Source organism: Vidua chalybeata, chromosome 11, assembly GCF_026979565.1.
Source record: "Vidua chalybeata isolate OUT-0048 chromosome 11, bVidCha1 merged haplotype, whole genome shotgun sequence".
NCBI classification, from domain to species: domain Eukaryota; kingdom Metazoa; phylum Chordata; class Aves; order Passeriformes; family Viduidae; genus Vidua; species Vidua chalybeata.
In genome coordinates this window covers 3,416,430-3,437,299 of record NC_071540.1, presented here as the reverse complement: position 1 = coordinate 3,437,299, position 20,870 = coordinate 3,416,430, and the positions used below count along the sequence as shown (strand labels likewise).

General features: G+C 52.3%; 3 protein-coding genes across 3 annotated transcripts in view; 2 read left to right on the top strand and 1 right to left on the bottom strand.

The window, feature by feature from the left end:
• Positions 1-20,870, top strand: part of LOC128793626 (Fanconi anemia core complex-associated protein 24-like) — a 71,196-nt gene that overhangs the window by 6,533 nt on the left and 43,793 nt on the right. The window lies entirely within an intron of this gene.
• Positions 679-19,839, bottom strand: LOC128793753 (hydrocephalus-inducing protein homolog). Its single transcript, XM_053953167.1, has 18 exons — positions 19,583-19,839; positions 18,637-18,704; positions 17,617-17,852; positions 16,768-16,868; positions 16,251-16,386; positions 15,638-15,802; positions 13,257-13,409; positions 11,129-11,367; positions 10,508-10,772; positions 9,393-9,530; positions 9,082-9,225; positions 8,283-8,596; positions 7,993-8,101; positions 5,814-6,023; positions 4,456-4,593; positions 2,106-2,283; positions 1,453-1,607; positions 679-864 (listed from the first exon to the last, which is right to left on the bottom strand). The coding sequence occupies exons 1-18, from the start codon at positions 19,837-19,839 to the stop codon at positions 862-864; spliced, it is 3,009 nt and encodes a 1,002-aa protein (XP_053809142.1). The 3' UTR covers positions 679-861.
• Positions 20,335-20,870, top strand: part of LOC128793752 (Fanconi anemia core complex-associated protein 24-like) — a 2,520-nt gene continuing 1,984 nt past the window's right edge. Inside the window, 1 exon segment of the mRNA XM_053953166.1 lies at positions 20,335-20,348. Coding sequence (XP_053809141.1) covers positions 20,335-20,348 — 14 coding nt within the window.

Here is a 20,870-nt window from a genome sequence, read left to right as displayed (position 1 = left end):
CCCTCCCCCTGGGCCACTTGAGCTCCTTGCATGCCCTGGCAGCTTCCTGGTGCCTCTGAGTGCAGATCCAGCTAAGATCCACTCATGTCCAGAGATAAAATCCTGAAGCAGCTCCAGAGGTGCTTTGTTGCTTTGTCGCTGTGAGTTCTGCAGTGCCAAAGACTGGAAACCTCTGGGTTTCCAGACAAACCTGCTCATATTATAGCCCTTTAGACCTGCTTCTATTTTATACTGCATTGACACTATTTAGATACTCTATTAGCAATAAATTTAGTCACAATGATCCACATCATCAGTGTCATCCATCTCACACCTGACCAAGAGTCTTCTCCCTGCGAGTCTGCCACAATCCCCAGCGTTATCTGGGCCACAGTACCACCAGGGTAACGTGTTCGCTACAGAGCGTCATCCATGATCATCCTAAGGGTGTCACTGGCTTCATGAGATGGGTTTAGAGTCTTAGCCATCCAATTCCAGTGGCAAGGGACATGGTGGGACTTCAAGTAGTGCTTAAGGCAAGCTATAAATGCTCCAGGTGCTTCACAGAGGTGGACAGAATCCAGTTCTCTGTCCTGAAAAGCTTCATCTGGGAGAAGTGGAAAACTGCACAGGATCTCATGAAATTTGCACCATGCCTGGGCAGAGAGCTCAGCATTCACAGATTTCTTCACACAGGACATTATTCTCCCTGCTTTATTGGTAAACAAGGTGTGCCAATGCCGATCCTCGAGGTTCTTATGGCTCAGTAGGTTCTTCAAAGAGCTTCCCAGTTTCCCTTGAACTTCTCAGGGTTTGTCTTCTGAAGAATATATGGATGATTCAGTTTCTTTATCCTCAGCTGAAATCGCAAGGTTGGCAGCATCACTGCAGAAGAAACCATGTCATTCCCATCATACGGGTATAGAAATGGGATTTTTTTTTTTTTAACAATATTTTTTCCTGCTTAACCTCTGTATTCCAGAACAGGAGAGAAATGCTTTGTGGAATCATGCACCAATCAAAAAAGTAAACGAGGGCTTGTCATGAATAAGGCCATTTGGAGATCACAAAGTTCATCAGTTCAGTTGCCCTTCTTGCCATTTACACAGCAAGTGAAGATGAGTTTGCTGGTGCTTGGCCCTTCACTGACTCTGAATATTCTGCTCACTTTATAGGTATAAACACTTAAATACAAATATCTCTCTCAGTCACAAAAGAGAAACCACCACAAGCTCTCCAAATTCTGCAAGTGGCCCAGAAATCTTATCATCTGATTATGGCAGTGTCTATCTGAGAGCTCAAAGGATGGAGGGTGGGCTGGCCACAAGCAAAGGCAACTTTGGGAGGGAGCACAGCTGCTACTCCTCCAATTTCCCAAGTGGGAATAAGCCTCCCACCTCTTCCACCAGACCCAGTATGCTGCTGGGGGAGCCCCTCAGCTGAAGAGGCCCTGGGGAGATGTTGGACACTAGCCTGTTGTTCAGCTGTGACAATCAGTGACTCCATCCGTGACTCCATCCGTGACTCCATCCGTGACTCCATCCGTGACTCCAGGACCACAGATTCATCCCTCTCCCTTTCTTCCTGCTCCGGGTTTTCTTCTTCCTCTTGCACTACCTCCTCCTCTTCTGAAGGAAAAAAATTCTCCATGAATAGAAGACATGGCACACTGCCAATCCCATTTAAGCTGAGAAGTCCCACTTCCCCAACACTGGCCTCTCCCAGAAACAATGGATGCTGCTGCTCCTCTCAGAATCCTCATGTTCATTCTCACTTAGCTTCCTCCTCCCAGGGGATCATGTCATCCCCTGCAATGTCACGCACATCCAAGCCTGCCAAAAGCCCTGCCAGCCTCTCTTACAGCTTTCCCAAGCTTTTCTGCCTGGCCATCATCTTTCCAGCCCTACAACAAGGTGCTGGCAAGATCTGCGGGATGGCTCCTGGGCAAAAGCCTAAATGGACTCAACTGCTCAAAAGTCAGGAAGCAACCAGAGAGGCCAAAGTGTTGGTCTGGCAGCCCTGCAACTTCCAGACTCGTGGAGATGGCTGTGAGCTGCTTGATGGGCAATGGTAGGGGGGAAAAACTTCCTGGGAGATCTTCCTGGGAGACGACAGACAGTGCTCACCTTTCAACATCCTGGGTAGGTCCTTGGTAACCCCAGGGGAGGTCCCCTCTCCTTTCAGGAAGATTTCTGCTGGGTCCAGAGAAGCCACTTGCACCTGGACAGTCTTGCAGAAGACTCCTAGCTTTCCTGGCAGATAATAGACTTCCAACACTTGCTTCTTGCCAGGTGCAATGGAACCCTACAGGGACAGGAGAAGAGGGAGGGACTGCATCAAAGGTTTGATGTGGGATGGCTCAGGGGACAGACAGGCTGAGAAGACAGGTTCTCATCTAGAAGAAACCATCAGAGCACCTCACTTTCTAGCTCCCTTGTGCCCAAAAGCTTGTGCCTCCAACCCTGGGGTGCAGTGAGTGCTCCTGAGCTCTCGCAAGGCTGCAGCCCCAGCCCAGCCCGATGTGAGCACAGCTCTGCTGCTCGTGGCATATGCCCTCTGCCAGCAAGGGCCATGCCCAAAAAATAAAAGCTCTTTTGCCAGGCTCTGTGGAAAAGGAGTCAAGTGCCTGCACTCTCAGGAGGGCCAGGAGCTCCTGTCACAGCACATCAGCAATTCCAGGCTGGTGTCCAAGGGCCTGACCCCTTATTAATGATCCCAACAAAAACACCTTCTGCCTCTGCGGTTACACCGTCCTGACTCATGGTTTCTTGCACACATCCATCTCTGGAAATGCAGGAGCAGAGACTAGGATGAGTTCTGGGGATGAGAGTGATGGCAGGAAGGGCCATCCTCCTCTTTGGGCTTTCAGAAATGCTGTCCAAGCCCCAGGCTGGGCTCACAGCAGCGAGGTTGAATGGAAACACGGCTCTGGGTGACAGGGCACAGCTGCAGCTTTCCTTGGCTCACCCCTGCACACCGGGCCGGACCCTCGGCTCCCCATTCCTCTTGCCAGTGCAGGGAGAAGCGGCTGAGCAGGACAAGCCCTGCCCCTGGCTCTCCTGAGTTACTCCAGCACACAGCACGGCTGCAGCCAAAGGGAGCCCGGCCAAGCTGCCAGCGCCAGGATGCTGCTCCAGCAGCTGAGAGCACGGCCCACGCAGAGCTGTGTCCGCAGGTGCCCGCAGGAGGAGGGCACCAGCGCGTCACCCCTTGTACGGGACACACGTGGAGTCATGGGAAAGCCCTTTGGCTTCCCCTTTGTTGTGCTGCGTGGTTTTGGTTGTCATTCGGTCCGAGGAGTCAGTTCTATAACCCCCCCCCCCACCCATTTTGTATTGTTATGGCAGAGTTTATTCTCAATGGACTGTTCCTTTCCCCCTGTATTGTTAGTTTTGCCCTAGCTGTCCATCTCCCCAAAGACCTGCCCTTTTGTTCCCTGTTCCTCCTCCCATTGAATGCCAATCCCTTCCCATGCCTGCCCCTTTCTCTAGAAATTCCCTATCAATTCTGTATCCTCTGAGGCCCCATTGATTGAAGTTGTTCTCCTCCCCTGTAATCCCCTATTGGTTTAAACATTGGATGCCCCACCTTGTGTTCCACCCCCAGTTCCTCCCAGTTGATTCAAGATTGCACCTGCCCCTAAGACCTCCCAATACAGAAGTGGATGGATGGCTTTGTTCCGTGTCTTTGTGTCCCTGACCCTCCTGGGAATAAACACCTTTGGAAAACATACAGAAGACCTCTCCCTGTTCCCTGTCCCTGCCCTGGAGCAGCGCGCCCGTGCCGCAGAGCAGCTGTGCCCTACAGCCGCAGCCCGGATTGAGCGGCTTGCTGGGGGCAGCCGCTCTCGCCGTCGCTGTCGGGAGCCAGTCGGGCTGAAGGAATCCGGCACCAGCACCCCTTCCCATTCCAGAGAGGGCCAAAGGCAGGAATACTGCTAAAGCTCCAAGACATCCAGCAGGACTGAGAAGCTAGCGTGGTGCCATGCTGCAGCCTCTTCTCCCTGCTCTTTCAGCCCTGCCCCTCCCTGCTCCCCTCCCTGCCCCACAAAGCTCCCGCAGAGAAGCAAAGCTGCACGAGGGAGGGACCAGCACAGAGGCTGTGCAATTTCTGGCAAAGGAGCTTCAAGCCCAAGCAAGGAATATGGAAATGCTTCTTAGTGCTGGCAGCAGGGAGGCAGGGACGAGGAAGAAAGTGACCCTCAGAAGAGCCAGCAGCACCCACCTCCAGTAGCAGCACAGCCACAGAGCTGAGCACTTGTGCCTCTGGCAAGTGGTACCTTGCCAGCCAAGGCCATGGGGAGTCTATTAGGTGAGCACTTGCTTGACCTCTCTGCCCCAGCAGCAACTGCTTACAGCCCTGTCTCTCAGGGCTGGGTTTGGGGTTTCCCCCCCACTTTTTCCCCTCTTTTTCCCTTGAACTCTCTCCACCTGGCCACCTGACACAGGGCCAGAGCTGATGACTTGTGCTACTCACTGTGCTGGGCACGACCACGGGCACACCAGGCAGAGGGTTTGCTGCAGTGTCGGTGCTGGACTCTGGCACCACGTAGGTGAATTCAAGGACCCCGGTGTTCTGCAGGGTGACCTCTGCTTTGAGGACTTTGTTAAACACCTGCAGAGAGGACAGAGAAGTGGGAAGTTATAGATACAGGCCTGATGCTGGCAATCTCCTTCCTCTTCCATGGCGTTGAAAGCACACGGCCACAATGCAACCCCACAAGTACAGAGAAGGGGTAAAACCGTGGAAGGGCCAGTAATAACTGAACCAGGGGACCAGGTCCTCTGCACTCTGAGGGGTCACCAACAGCCAGGAGAAACAGAGGAGGTGGCACTGAGGTGTGTGAGATGAACCCAAAGGTGATGAAGTTCAAGAATGAAAGCTGTTGGTTCTACGTGTTGTTGTTTGGCTTGTTTGGATTTCTTCAGGTTGGTTTGTTGGGTGTTGCTCTGAGCTGGCAGAGGGACGGCGTTGGAAGACCTGAGCAAAAGGAAGCAGGAGGAGAGGGGAGGGGACAGAAGAGTTGGCATTGGAGAGGCTGGAAGTTCCCGAGTACCCATCCAAAGGGAAAGGGAACAGGGAGCGCCCTGGCCGAGTAGAAAGGGGATAGAAAGATTGCCATTTTGCTGGAGGGTGTGTTTGCTCAGCTCTCGGGGAGGGAGACGCGCCCGGCTCAGCTGAATTGTTACTCGTGAACAGTTTTCTTTTGCTTCGACATCCTTGTCCCCATTGAATTATATCTAAAAGTTAGTGCATTTCCAAGGGAGGCATTCCAGAAGAAAAGGCACCTGCATGCAAATATTGGCAGGAAACCTACAGGTGACAAGAGAGACACACGGGACAACACAGGCAGTGCCAGAACCTGGAAGCATCTGTGGACTTTGAACTGAAAAGAAGTCAAGTGGGGATTATTCTGGGACATTGTCTTCAGCTACTGAAGTGACTGAAAGCCCAGCTTCCTCCCTGGTTTATTTGGTGGATCAAGCAAGAGCATTAGACAAGAGCATCTCCTTGGAGCTCAAGCTTTAGGAGCAGGTCAGTGGAGGGATGTCTCAGGGACATGTCCCTCCGGACATCTTCACTGGGACCCTTGTGTTCCCCAGGAGGCAATGTTAGGTGCCTTGAAGAGGATGGTGTCATGTCCCTCGGCCAGGGGTAAGGGAGGGGAGGGGTGCAGATGGCCATTCCAAACCAGCTTGGATGCTGGACATATCTCTCCAAGGTTGTATTCTAAGCCCCAGAGCCAGCAAAGGAGCTGAGAAGAGGAGAGAGCCTGGCATCGAGGTGGCCGTGGTGCCAAGAGAAGGAGCTGTGCCAGGAGGAGCCTGTGGTACCTGCAGCCCCCAGTCGATCTCCTCCACGTCCAGTTGGTAGCTGGGGTATGAAGCCTGCCCGGTCACCAGCACCTCGTAGGTGGGGCCTCCCTCCACGTGGCACAGCGCCCTGCCACGGGCCTTGATGTTGGCGTGGCCAAAGAAGGTGAAGATGACCACCTCGCTCTCTCCTGGCTCCAGCACACACCGCCTCGGCCAGACACTGAAAACCTGGAGAGAGGAGAGGAGAGATCGAGATGCTGAGAGTGGAAATGGATGCAGAAGAGCAGCTGTGTCTTGGAATAAAGTGGAGTCATAGCTGGAGGGGCCCTATTCCCCTGACACAGCCAGAATCATCCTAATCTCATCCTGTGTCCATGCCACTGACCAGTGGAGGGACCATGGGGAAAATCTTCTCCCAAAATCACTTATCCATGAGGATACACTACACTGAAGTCAACTGGAATGTCTCCTGGCAGCAAGAAGCTCTTTCTGCTGCAGAACTTGTCTCTGGAAACACTTGTCACTGCCTTCAGAAAAACAGGAGACTTGGAGGTGGGAGCCCTTGGAGCTGGGGAAAGGCTCATCTGACTTCTGAGGCTTTTCTCCCTCTCTCTGATTTACGTGCCGTTCTCTCAAGCTGCTACAGCCAAAGTTCCTACAAAAATGTCCTGTCAACCACCTGATGAGGTAAATGGGAGCAATGCCCTCCACAGGTGCTGCATAGGGAGCATCCTGGGGCAGCCCTACAAAACGTCCCACGTGGCCTCTCCAGTGACCACTTGCTTCAGCAGAGCTTTGTGATGGGCTTGGAGGGATGTGAGGCCTCTCTGTGGGCAATGCTGAGGGCCACCAGTGGCAGTGGGGCTACAGAACCGCTTCCTGCATTGCAAGCACGGACGTGAGACCAATTCCCACTTAGCTCCTGCGTTCCCAGTTTGGGGTGCTCCCCCTCTGAGAACTGACTCAGTCCCCTCCTCCTCACCGGCCTCTGAGACTGCCCAGCAGTGGATGACAGCAGCTGGAAAACAAGCACCACGGGCTGCAGTGAGCAGCTGGCTGGTCTGAGCAACATCGCTGTGCTGCAGGCACCGCCACCTCAGCACAGCAGGAGCAGCTGAAAAGGGAGCTGGGCACAAATCAAGTGTGAAAATGTCCAGGCCATCAGTCGAGTGTGGGTCCAAGCCCAGCCCCAGATGAGACCTGGGCTCTTCCCTCTGCACTTCCTCCATCAAACTTGGGTGAGGGAAGTGGGTGCCCTCCAGGCAGGGAGGGCTGGAACTACACAATCTCTGAAAGTCCCTTCCAAGCCAAACCATTCCAGGATTCCAGGACGGCCACTTGAATTGCCCTGGTTTACTTGTGCATACATGGCAACGAGCAGGAAATAAAGATGATTTTGTGCTTCTATCTGAAAACATTCAGCCACACTATCTGTTGCATCTCTAGGGCTTTGTTTCTCCTGATTCAGAAAAAGTGTGCAGTGTTGAAACAACTGCTATTTGTGTGGGAGCAGGTACAACCCTTCTCCTTAATGCCAACACTGGGCCTTTGAGAAACTCTTCTGCTTCCTTACATCTTTTTTTTTATTGCCTCGTGAGCAGCCTCTGTTCCCCTGATGCAGAACAAGGGGCACTTCCCACTCCAAAGTAATGTTCACCAGGCAAGTTGGCAGATCAAGGGCCTTTTTCCTTGTTTGGAGGAAGAGACAGTGACTTTGCCAAGTCTTGCTTTATAAAAGACAGCTCTGGAGCTGTCACTGCAATACCAGCTTTCGGGTGTAGGCAGAGATGGGAGCGCTCTAGCAGGGTTGGGAAGGGGGTACATGGAGATCAGGACTCTTCATGGATTGACACACATGGGAAGCTGGAAGCCTTCTCATCATGATGCAGATAAAGACCTCATTTACATTGTCAAGAAAATAAGCCAAAAATCCCAAACTCAGCATAGGTCTGTAGGACCTGAGCCAGCTTCTCCGAGCAAAACTTTCCTATTTGTCCCTCCCCAGACACTCCGTGGCCAGCTGCCACTTTAAGGACACAGGACAGAAGGGCAGCAAAAAGGGAGGCTGGCACGAGTGTGACTCTTTGGTGTCAAGTTGAGGAGGCAATGCAAGTGGTAGGTGCACAAGAAAATCCACCTCGGCTTCCAGGGTAGCCTCTGCATTTGCTGGCTGCTGGGCAGGATCCTGCATCCTTACCGGGGTTTTGGTTGGCTCCTCCACGCTTTCAATCTTGGAGTATCTCCTTGGGAACACTCCCTCGTTCTTTGATGAGCGGGGTTTGAATTTAGGTGGTGAAGGGATGAACCTGCAAAATAACATAACTGTGGTCGTGGAGCTGTAGTGGGAGAGAGAGGTGCCTGCAAGAGCAGCTCCTCACCGCGACGCAGCCCCGGGCTGGGTGCTGGTGTGGTGAGCTCAGAACAGCCACTCCAAAACCAGGCTGGAGCAGGTCCATGCTCGGAGCAGCGCAGGGATGATGCACATACCTTATGGTGTTCAGCTGCCTGTCGGTCAGGAATGACCAATGGTAGCGAACGGGAAGAGGGCTGCAGTTGGTCATGCGCATAAAGAGCATTTCCTCCGTGTCATTCATGATGCAGCCAAAGTCCACGGCCTTGGTCTCGAGATGGAGATTCGGGAAGTGGACTTCTCCCCGAACTGTGATCTGCTCCTCATGAGGATGCTCCGTGAAGCGTATCCTGAGAACCCTCTCTGCCACCCGGCTATGCAGATTGTTCTCATAAGCTGGGTTAAACTGGATGCAGAGATGAAGTTCCTCCCCTACATCCAGTGTCATGGGCTGCAAGGACATGAGCAGTAATGAATCACCTGTGGGATGACGTCCCAAGGTCTGACAGCAGGAAACAGTAAACGTTCCAAGTGTGACCCCAGCGTGGGTTTCTCAGTTCACCCTCATTTCTTTACAGTGAGGATCTGTCTGCAGCCAGCACGCTCTGGTCTGAGATTCCCTCGGGCTCACGTTTCTGTGCTCAGCAGCAATACAAGGGGATGGCTGCTGGAGAGCTGGCATGCTTTCCAGGAGACACCTTTACTGCATGGCTTGCCTCCATCTGTTCTCCTGCTCCCCTCTCCTCATTAGAGCCAGCATGGATGTTACCAATTCAGGTAAGATTTTGATTCCTTCAGCAGCTCTCCTGCTGCAGCTCAGGCCAACCCACTGCTGACACTACAGAATAAACTTCTCAACTCGAGCACCTCCCAACACAAGTGCACCCCCACATCCCTCCTCCTCCAAGCCCACGGAACAAGCCCACAGAGGCTCACCTTGGAATCTGCAGGGAGGGGCTGCTGGTCTGCATTGCAGATCAGGAAGGGCTGCTCCAAGTCCAGCACAATGCTGAAGGGCAGGGAGCAGGTGTTTTTTAAAGACAAAGGCTGGTACTGGAGCGTCAGGACATCACTGGGTTTCTACAGAAACAGGAGGCAAGGGAAAGCAACCTCAAGTGGCCATAGACCTCCTTCCCCTTCCCACGCATTGCGCATTTTTCAACCCCAGAAGTGCATCTCTTCCTATTTACTTCCAGCCAATTGAAGAGTTACACCTTTAAATGCCAGGGTGCAATCCAGAGACTTACCTTTTCCACACGGAAAGTGATTGCTCTGGAAGACATTTGCACAACAGGGCAAATGAACTTGCAGGTGACATCCACTTGCACTATCTGTTCCTTCACATTGCCCACCTGAGCGTGACACAGCAGCCGCTCCTTCACCTCCTGCATGCAAGATTCACTTGTCACCCAGTGCATGCTGGCAGGCCCAACAGCCCCCACTGGCTTGCCACCCACCCATGGGCCCTATTCCTGTCCCTTATTTTTAGGGACTGTCATTAGTCTCCGCTCTCCTCAAAAGCTCTCTTTTCTTTCTGTGCTGCCGCCTGTTTATTCTAAATAGGGGTCCTGGAGCCAGGGAATGCATACCAGACTTAGCTGGCAGCTTCTCTGCAGAGTTTCATTTCCCCTGGAAAGAAAGGTCCAGGTAGGAGAACACTCCCAGACTCTGCTAAAATCTCCCCCTCTGAGTTGCTCTCCAAGGGTGCTGCAAAACCTGGCTGCCCCTGGGACACCAGGGCTGGCTGAGAGACTGGGGCAAGCAGTATTAGAAAAGTTGACCAAAGTCAACTGGTCAGTTCTAATGATTCCTGGCAACACTTTCCTGCCCGGATGGACATCCAACTGATCATTACAGCTGTGTTTTCACACTGTGTTTTCCCCCTCCAGGACTCATAGCTAGACCAGCCCTCTGCCCATGTTTGTCTTCAGAGGAAAAGCAGTGCTGCTCCCAGAACACTCCTGCCATTCACAGGGCTTTTGTTTTACTCCCTGCTTCCCTCGGAAAAACCACTTGACAGTAGTTTAATTTGCTTCCTGCCTGGGCTTCTAGTCTAAGTGCAACTTCTTTTCCCTGCTCTTCCTTTCTGCCTCAGCACATGATGCCAGTAACCCCTGCTTGCCCAAAGGAGCAATACTTCCTTCAGCCTGTATTTTGGGATCAGCAAGTTGGCTTTATGGTAGCTAGGGAAACACAAAAGAGCCTTAGCAACGGATGGTGGCCAGCAAGGAAAGCAACTGGCCTTAAAACAGTTTCTTGAGGTCACTTGCTCCTTTTCCCAGGCAAGTGTCAAGGGGCTGCAGAAGAAGCTGCAGTGGAGGGGATCTGACGGGGAAGGCTCAGCCCTTGGCAGGGGCCTCACCTGGGCAGTGCTGGAGCAGCCTTCCAGCACCATCTCCACAGTCTGGCCTGGGCTCAGGTCCACCTGCAGCGGCTGGACCTTGAACACGGGGCTGCCAGGTCTGGGGATCTGGGAAGCAGCTTTCCCTTTGGTTTTCCTTTTGCCACCCAGGGCAGGGGGACGAGTCCTGTGCTGGAAGGTGCCAAAACCTTCTGTGCTCCAGTAGAGCCGATGGATGCGTCGTCCTGTGTTTGTCATTTTGAAATGGAAATAGCAGGGAGTGAAGCTAGAAGAGAAGCAGAGATGGAAAATGTCATGGGAGCTGTTCTTTCCCTGGCATCACTCAGCTTCAGCTTCACCCTGATGGCATTCCCTGACTGCACACTCTGCAATAAAACCTCTGCCCAAAAGGCTGCCCAGGCTCAAAGCTTCAGCCCTGACAGCTCTTCCAGCTTTTCCATTTCTGTGCCTTTCCAGGATATCTAGCAACTCTCAGATGACATGTTTCTAAAGGAATTCCTGTGGCTTCAGGGAAACAGAGCTAGCACCTTGAGTACTGAAGAAGATCTAGCCTGAAGGACTACGGGAAAATTGTTCTTTGATGAACGCACAGGGGAAGTGGAAGTTTCTAGAGTCTCCTACCTGAATTGGGACTTCAGGTTGATCCCCGAGGTGAGGGATTTGTCCATGGCAATTGTGGCGCCCTTGCCCACAGCCTGGAGAGAGATGATGGTGGTGGTGCTGTTCTCAATGGACACCTTCACCTCCCCCTGGAATTTCAGCGTGTCACTCAGGTGTGCGATGACACGCACGGCCACCTCAGTGTTAGGGGGGACCACTCCTTCACTGGGCTCAAGCCTCCAGCAGGAGTGTTTCCCAGCCTGTAAGACAAGCCAAACACAAACTTAGGTGGAAGCCATGGAGCCCGCTCTGCTGTGAGGTGCAGCAAACAGGAAGGCTAAGGAGATGAGTGTAAAAACCATAAACGTTTAATTTCCCTAAATGTAAGCTATGGTGTCCAGCACAGCAACTCCCCTTATACAACCTCTTAGACAAGCTTATACAACCTCTGTTTTACCTTCCTTGAACAGACTCAGGTCATCAACAGCCCCGTTTTGCTCAGCCCAAGGGATGCTCCTCCTCAGGAGAAGGCTATTCCCCCTCCCGCTCTCTTTGGAGGGCTTGCCAAGGGAAGCTATTTACTCTCTGCTGGCTCCCCGACAGCGGAGCTGGGTCTGCACAAAGGCTCCGGGCCGGAGGAAGGCAGGACTGCTCAAATCCCAGCCCAGCAGCCACACAGCTGGAGGACACTGCTGAGAGCCGGAAGAAGAAATCCACAAAGCCAGCCGGGCAGAACCCCAAAGTCTCCTTTCCCAAGGGGCCATCAGCACTTTTCAACATGCCCTTAAGGCCTGAGGCCCTCGCCTCCCACTGATCATCAGCTGCAGACAGGTGCTCCAGTGCCCTCTGCTTTGGAAAAGACACCTCTACATGGTTAGAGCAGAGCAGGAAAGCAGGAAGCAGAAAAAAAAAACCTGCAAGACATGCACTCTGGGCGTGGCATGGCCTTCCTAAGCGTTCTGGTCCTCTGGTTTCTCATGGACCTCCCTTTACAGATGGGGCAAGAGAGCTGCAGCTGTCCCGGGGAGGGAGGAAAGGCCTTGCACCAGCACAGCTGTACAGACACAGCTCTGCAGGTCTGGCCCTGCTAGGAGCATGTGAAACCCATCCTTTACACACCACCACCACCCAGGCAAGGTGCATTGCTCCCTGCAGAGGCTGCAAGCAGAATTCCACTGTGGACTCAGGCAAAGCTGCCCTGGCAATCCTCCACTTTGGGGTAAGGTTTATCCCCTAAACAGCTGGAAAAGCAGGAAGAGGAAAATTCACCCCACTCCTCCTCAGCCCAGGAGGCTGAGCCTGGACTCTCACACAACACCTGATGCTTTATCCACAAATACAAACAAGTCCACAGTGGCAGGGTTGGCTTTAACCAGCTCCAGAAGTTGAACCCACCCAATATACAGAAGATCAAATCTCTTTTCCAAGCTTTTTTCAAGCCTCTCGCAGATGCCCCATCCAGCAGGGAGCACATCCCACTCAGCCCCAAGCCACGTACCCTTCCTGGCTGCTCCTCCTGCCAGAGGAGCAGCTGCAGCTCCAGCCCTGCCGCTTGTCCCCCTGTGTGACCTCCACGAATGAAACAACCTTCCTCTGCAGGTGGTCTCCAGAGATATTCTGCAATGCTACAGAGACCACAGGCTCTGGGGGTGCACAACCCTCACAGGTGCATTTGTTTGCAACAGCCCTACTGGCTTGACCCACAGGAGTGGTGAAAGTTGCCTTTGCACCAGCACTTTGAGGGCAGATCTCACAGCCTGGTTTCTGCCATTAACACGAGTTTGGCACAAAGCAAATGCAGATGGAATGGGGAGTCCATGGGGAAATCCGTGCCCTCTCAGGAGCAAAGGGCCACAGGCTTCTCTTGATCTCAGAGCTCCAGAAACATGACTTGCACAGCTGAGTATCTTCCACAAAATAATGAGAGAACTGGCCAACGTGATCCAGACTCATTTCTGCTCCAACCTCTCTGCAAACTATTTCACAGGGGCGGGCATGCCTGAGATCCTGGCTCCTCTTGCTTGCACTCGGATGGAATAGCTTGCTTCCACTCACACAGAACAATACAGAAACATTGCATACAAAAAACAAGTCAAGGGCTGCTAGTAGCCAGCACTTTTCCCTGGAAAACAGCCCCACAGACACTTACCATCTTTGCCTGGAAGGTTGCAGGAAGGTCACACTGATTGGCGAGGTAGAAAGTTTTGGTACGATCTTTTAAGACTCGGATAACGCCAAAGTTTATCTCCCTCGGATAGACACAGACAATGGGTCCCTGGCCAATGCACTCTAAGTGGATTTCCTGTTCCAGGAAGAAGGTAGGAAAGATCAAAAAAAAAAAAAAAAACCATGCAACAAAGGCAGTTTTAAAAACATAGCCAGCTGTAAGAGCATTCCTAGCCTGGGGATAATTATGGCCGTTTGAAGCTGTCAGTGAGGCAGACTGAAACAGAAGGCCTGGAGCAAGTGTGGGGTCTGCAGTGATCCCACCTGAAAGCCACAAGCTCCCATTATCATCAGGGGACAAAGAACTGCTGTTTGCCATGCTTGCTTCTTCACACCTCCCCCCGCTGCTATTTCCTCTACCTGCTGCCTGCTTTATTCACTGCTCCATCTTGGCCCAAACCACCTTCCTAACTTTTGCTGCTGCACAGCCATCCTTGACACTAAGTTCTTTAAAATTCAAAAAGCTACACTGCTTGGTGAAACCAGCACAAGTCAGAAGCAAAGCAGGCTCTTCAGAGTAGAGATGAGGCAAGTTAGCTGCCTTCAATTTGTGCTTATGTGTAATCTTCATATAGATGAGTAAGGGGTATTAATTAATAATTGCATCATTCAAGCAGTATTTTTTCCTTCAAAAAAGAAGTGTGAACTGACTGAATAGGAGTCTGAAACGCAAAAGGATTGTTCTTGCAGAGCTGGCACAGACGGTGGGACAAGGAACATGGATCCCTTTGCTAAACTACCTGCTCCCACCAGTGGAAACCAGGACAGTTTATTCAGTCTTGTTGGATTTCACTGGTCCTAAATACCCCAAGTCTTACACAGGACTTGAATGCATAAAACTCACACCACCACCAAGATTCACTGGAGGGCTTGGAGTATGATTGGACTAGAGAAGAAACCAGCCTCCATGATGCAAAACCTTTAGTGATGTCTGACTTGAGGGAAGGGCATTGACAGCTGCCAGAATGACCTTCAGTCAGAAGGAGCAGCATCCAGAAATGCACATCCCTTTGGGACATCCATGAAGGGGCAAAGAAGAAACAGAAACCATGTAGCGTGGCTGCTACCTCAAGAATAAGGAACTAAAGCCCTGCATGATGATGGATCTTTTATCCCTCTGGGAGAAGGGAGGCCCAGGGGGCTGCAGCCTGGCTGATGCTGCCCAAGGCTCCCTGGAAGAAGAAGCTGGAGGGAGGAGCTGTGCCTCACCAGCTGGCTTTGCTTCCAGGTGACAGTGGGGCAGAAGCAGCAGAGGCTGGGCAGAGCCCTTTGGAGATGAGCAGAATAGCAGCTGGAGGATATCTGGCCCGGCTTCAGTTCGTGTGTGACAATGGCATATATCCTCCCTGAGGAAAAGGCTTATCAAAACACACAAACCCTTCATCTGCAGTATTCTTCAAGGGGACAAGAACAGCCCTGCTCAGCAGCGTTCCAGGCAATGCGACACCCAGGAACGAGAATAAAAGCAACTTTGTCCTCAGGGTTATTGCTACATACACACAGCCACATGCTGCAGCACTGCTGGCTTTGGTGGGGTGCTCCTGTCACAAACCAGACTAGTTAGGGATGAAGAGCATCCGTGCCTGGCAGACTGGGCCTGTACTTTGTAGTCACTTTTGCTGTTATGCTATATGCCTCTTTTAGGAGCTCTTGTAGAATCTTCTTTAGCATCCTTAGAATCTTCTTTAGAATCTCCAGAGTCCTCTTTTAGGAGGCTTTAGTTCAGGAATTGCTTGCCTTATCCATTTCCAAACTTGGTGGAAAAAAACAAGCAAAGTCTGTGCTCCAGATGCAAGTTGTGTGTGGGGACATTCCTATAGTTTTGGCTGGCCTGTGGTTGAGGAGATATGATGGGTGTTTCTCAGATCTGAGGGACCTGGCTTTCAGAGAAGCCTCAGTCCAGCTCTGCACAGAACATTCCTTCAGTGTGGTCTTGTACACAGTGCTTGCTTTAGCAGGATTCAGGGATGTCCCTGTGTGATCCTCAACAGCTGTAACGAAGCAGCACTCGTGCTCATCTGATAACACGGCACAGTGTGAGACCCAGGGACTGGTCTGGGTTTCAGACTGGGCTTGTTATCCCATCTCCCAGGTTTGTAACCATACGCTGGGTCAGGCACTGAGATTGCCGCCTACGAGGCTTCCACTCTTCCTCTTTTCTAGGCATAAAGTGCTGCTTGTGCCACCAGTCCCTTCTGTCCTTGTCCACAGCAGCCACGGATCACAAGCTCCTGGAAGAATCCCTGTGCAGCTTACAGCCACTGGCATGAGTTGCTCAAGGCACACGTCTCCCCTCGCTCTCACCAGTGGGGATCCTCCTCTCCCAAGCACGGCGAGCTCCGCAGTGACGTCGCACTCTCCCAGCAAGCGGGCCTGGAGGACAATTGGGATCTGCACCGACCCGCGAGCCTCGATAATCCCAGTTGCCATAGAGGTGCAGTACCATGTGGCAGCCTCCTCCTTGTTCTCCTGGAAGGGACACAATCAAAAGCAACTTCAGAACTGAGGAAACTTTAATCTCCTTAACCTCGACCACAAGAGCAACTCCCACACGCTTGTAAAAATTCTCAGGAGAAAGCAAAAAGGCAAAAAACAAGCTGCAAGGTGTAGGTGCTGAGCAGCCGCAGGGGTTCCAAAAGTTGCTGCATCCACACACACCCACTTTGGTGCTGACAGCCTCCTTGCATCACATTTTCACTGCCCTCTGAGCTCTACCACTTGGAAACAAGTCAAGGACTAGAATCTAAACAACTTCCTCAAGATGCTAGACTGCTTCCTAAAGTTTGTATTTAGGTTCCTGTTCTCAGAAAACCTTTAGCTTGGAATAGAAACCGGCAAGGTCTTCTCCAAACCCTTTTATTCCCCTAATAACCCGCTCAGTAACATTTGAGGGGAGGAGATGGATGCAAGGCCAAACCTGAGGGAGAACACAGTAGCAGCCAGGAAAGTCGCTGTCATTCACAAGGGTCAGCTTCTTCTCATAGGGGACCTCTAGATAGCAGCGCCTGAATGACACGACAGGGTCGAGCACTCGCAGTGGAGGAACGACGCACCTGGGCAAAGAAATGACCCCAAGGCAGTTAGAGAGACTGAGCAATGGTAGCAAACCAAGGCAGCAGGCTGGTCACAAGCCAGCACATGTCCACCGCTTGCAGGAAGAAGGACAGGCAACCCTTGGGAAGTTTGTTCCATCTCAAGCACCAGATCCCAGGGCAACGCTTAATGTTATTCCTGCTGCCTTCAGAAAAAGGCCTAGGGCCATGGCTGGCTGTGAGCAGGGGGGCATCTCAGCATGGGCTGCTTTCCCAGCCCTGTTCTCATGTCTAGATGGGCAGGTCCAGCTCATTCAGCAGCACTCCTCCTCTGGAGCTGCAGCCAGGCAGCGTGCTGGATGCGCGAGGAAAGACAAGCAGGTGCAGGAAAGGTGTTGGTACCTGGCCGTGAGGGGCAGTGCCAACGCCTTCTTGCCAACATCCTCCACGTCCAGCACCAGCTCCAGCTTGTACTCTCCAACGGTGTTGGAACACAGGGTGACCTGGTAGAAGAGAAAAGAAGTGCAGCAAGTATTTGCTCACTCCCAAAATCTCATCACCCATGTGTGCTCTCCTCCAGTTCTTGTTCCACGGTAGACAAAGAGAGGATTTTGCTTCAATTCTTCTGCTGGTCCATAAGTAGAGCACAGTCTTTGGGAGTAAAAAAAGCCCTCTGGCAAGATCAGATTTGCTAAAGGGACTAATTTTTCACCCGACTACAATGACATAAATGCAGAAGAAGTCTGTTGTCTTGAATGGAACGAGTCCAGCTTTCCAGCAGGAAGCTGAGGGCAAAGTGTGGCCCAGCACATGCTGGGCAGTTCATGACTGCAGAGTATTTTCCGTCCCCACTGAAGATCCCTGCGGTGAATACAACTCATCTGCTGCCCAGGAGATGAGAAACGAGACCAGGAAAAAAAGAAAACTGCTTTCTACAATGATATCTCTCTCTTTAACAGCAACCTTCTGTTTTCATCCTTCCTCTGCCCACTTGCAACCAAAGAAATCGCTCTCAAAAAGCACAAGAACGGCTTCAGTACTTGACATATGGTATGTGATCTCAGCTGGTGATTTTGGAAACAAAACGGTGCTCCTTGAGGAGCATCCCGAGGAAGCCAGCCAGCAGAGGCCTCTCACCAGTGCAGATCTCTCCCTCACACGATGCTCAAAGTGCTCCAAGCTGGCACCAGAGCTAAAGCCCTCCCAGACTCCAGTGAAGCTTCAGCCCCACCGACCGGACTCTTCCCATACCTTGATATCCTCGGATCCCAGGGCACGGACGGTCCCGCTGCAGGGGCTTATGGTAAATTCCCTTGGCCTCCTAAGGCCTGGAGCTTCCTTCCTCCAACACTGGCTACTGGGATCGGGTATCTTAGCAGAGATGTCAATGCTGGGCTCTCCCAAGCCATCGCCAGGAATGTGGAGCTTGAAGGCCATGTGTACCAGGGAGGTGTTATACAGGCAACACTTCAAGGTGTGAGGAAAACCTAAGAAAATGACACAAATATCCATTTAGCCGTCAATATCTCATGATGCCTGGTGTGAATATCCTGGTAGGAGAAAACTGTGCTTGGATTTTGCTTCTTTGTTGTCTGAAGTACAGCTCATTGCAGTGGATCTATGGCTCGGCCGGTCAGCTCTGTGTGGAGGAGACATCTCCCGCAGCCTGCTCACCAAGAGTCATTTAAACCCAGATGGGGAGGAAAAACCAACTGCAGGCACAGCCCAGGGCTTCTCCATGCCCATCAACAGTGATCACTGCCAGCTCCGGCAGTGACTCCAGCAGGGAGGCAAGAGAGGCACGAAAAGGACAAGCGGCACAAAACAGGCACGAGGGAGGCACAAAAAGGATGTCACAATCTCAAATGCCACCGAGGTGACCACATGCAGACAACATTCAGCAGCACAGTTAAAAGAAACAAAGCTAAAACAGCTGCCCCCAGCTGAAGAAACCTTAGGAATGAAATCAGCTTAAGCAGGACGAATCTGCTATTACAGAGCCATATTCCTGCCTGGTGCCTTTCTTTATTGTGCCGCTTATTCAAAGGGAGACAAGAAGTGGCCAAACAGTGATGCTGCCTTTTTATTCCTTTGGTCCCGTTTGCTCTCACGATGGCAAAAGGGTACCTGAGGCACCAGCAGCCCTGGAAGTAACACCCTGAAGAGGCTGTGGTGGAGGAACACGAGTGCTGAACGCTCTTATGTTCAAGTGCTCCATTTCAGCACCACACCAACCTCTGACACTGCGCTGCGAGCCCAGGGCACACTCACCAAAGGAGACGTCACCGAAGTGCAGGGCGGGCACATCAAAATGGAAAGTCGGTCCCGTCACGGAGCCCCTGCGAGGACAAAGGCAGGGAGGCAGTGCCTCTGTTAAAGGGAATCACAAAGGCTTCGGGTGGCCTTAGGGAGGGGGTGGATAACAGCTGCTCTCAGAGCCACCCTGGGTTTCAAATCAACCCAGCAGCCTGCGCTCAGCACAGCACCCATGTGGCCAGGAGGCAGCCAAAGCAAAGTGGTCACAGCAGCTGACAGACTGTGTGGGACAGGCCTTGGAGCTGAAGTGAGTTTTGCTTCTCCTATCATCACTTTTCTTCTTTTTTTTCCCACCTCTAGCCTTTGCTGAGTGAGGATTTTATCCTTTGCCATGGCACCAGCCCATGGGATGACGCCCCTGTGCTTGGGGCAGTTCCTGCTGCACAGTTCCCTGTCTCCCACATCAGCCCTTGCCTGGCTGTGGAAAGGAGCTACCAGGGCACTCTCTGCACAGGAGTTGAGAGCACGGCTTGTCCCCCACAGCATGGCTGTGAGAGGTGAGGTGAGGCAGCTGCTGCCCATCTGGGATGGATTATTAACAGAAGTTTTGAAAAATATTGCTGCTGGTGCAGAATCACCCAGGCTGGCCAACCTCCAGAGCCCTGGGGGCCTTGCTGGCTCTTCAGAGGGGACATCCCAGAGCAGCCACTGCCCAAAGCTGATCCATCCCACTGCCTGCCACAGCCTAAGCAGCAGACACCCCTGCAGGGAGTAGTCCCTCCATCTCCCGGCTACCCACCCAGGGCAGCAGGCAACCCCGCACTAAAGGGATGCCAGAGCCAAGACTAAGACCTCAGGTAACACCTTCTTTCTCTGCTCCACCACAAAATGAAGTAGATGGAAGATGAGTACCAGGACACAGCTACAGATGTGCCCAGCAAGCTCCCAAAGCCCTCCTCACCTGATAGTCAAGGTCACAGGCTTAGGGGATTCAGTCACACGGAAGCAGAACTCTTCCTCAAACTCCCCCATCATGGTGGGACAGAAGGAGATCTGGATGATCTGGAACCCGTGCGGTGCCACGATGCCCTCCTGGGGCAGGAAGGTGAAGCAGGAGCCCATGGCTGTGCTTGGAGGGATGAGGCTGAAGGGAGCCCCAATGGGCCCTTTGTTCAACAGGGCCGCCTGCAGCAGCAGAAAAGCAAAGTGGAAATACATGAGGATATCTTCTTACCAAAGTCTGAGTCACTTTCAAATTAAACTGTTAACACCTGTAAAAGGCAGAAGATGCCCTGTGCTGCTGTATGGCAGAAGCCAAAAAATACAGCTTTGAAATACAACTTTGTGTGGCTTTGGGGTTTTCATGCAAAGCAGCGATAACTTCACATAACCAGAGTCACTCTGGGGTTCCCCACTGGCACGGACAGTCCACTCTGACCTGCAGCACAGAGTGCTCAGCATCACCGAGTTCATGCACAGCTGGCCCTAAGAGCAGCACTGGGCATGGCAGCATTACCAGTGACATCAGCACAGAGCTGCGCTGCTGCTGCTGCTCCAAGTGCCAGCCCCACCAGCCGGGCACCGGGCACGTTCAGCTTCCATGGCAGCCCAACCTGTTTACTGCATGTGGGAGAAAGCAGAAGCAAAGATGTAGAAAGTTCCTTTGCTTCCTTCCCAGAAACACTTTGCTCTTTCTAGAGCCAGAGCTACACCATGCCTGAAGTGTGGTGAGGGACTGCTCAGCAAGGGAAAGCACTGCCCAGCACTTTGACCAGTGCTGAGCCAGGAGGGTGGATTCGTGACTCCCACAAATAGGCAGGAGGGACATGACTGAAAGCTGCTTGCAATGCACTTGAACTCAAATGCAGCCAGTTTGTTCCAGCTGCTTTTGGACAGCCTGGGCACAAAGGTGATTTGTGGCTGGGACTGGAACATGCCTCTGAACATGCAGCTTTTGACCCAGTGCTGCTTTCCTGTGTCAGGCGGTTTTGCAGGAAGCCTCCCAGCTGACCTCCAAGGAAGACTGCCCAAAAGAAGGGATTGGGCTTTCACGAACAACAGACACACCTTTCTGACCGCATCCAAAAGATGGAGATTCCGGGAACCCCCCACATTTGACTAGCATCACAACTAGCCAAGTTGCTAGGAATTCACAGGTCCACAAGGCTCACTGCTACCCAGGAGCCACTAGGATCCTCCCCAAGCCTGCTGCTACCTTAATCTGTGGGTTACTCTGAGAGAAACCTCCC

Coding starts and splice junctions, on each gene's coding strand:
- LOC128793753 (XM_053953167.1), bottom strand. CDS start 19,839: ATGTATTTCCACTTTGCTTTTCTGCTGCTGCAGGCGGCCCTGTTGAAC. Junction 9,531..10,507: donor GCTGCTCCAGCACTGCCCAG/GTGAGGCCCCTG, acceptor TCTTGCATGCAG/GAGGTGAAGGAGCGGCTGCT. Junction 8,102..8,282: donor AGGCAGCTGAACACCATAAG/GTATGTGCATCA, acceptor GTTATTTTGCAG/GTTCATCCCTTCACCACCTA.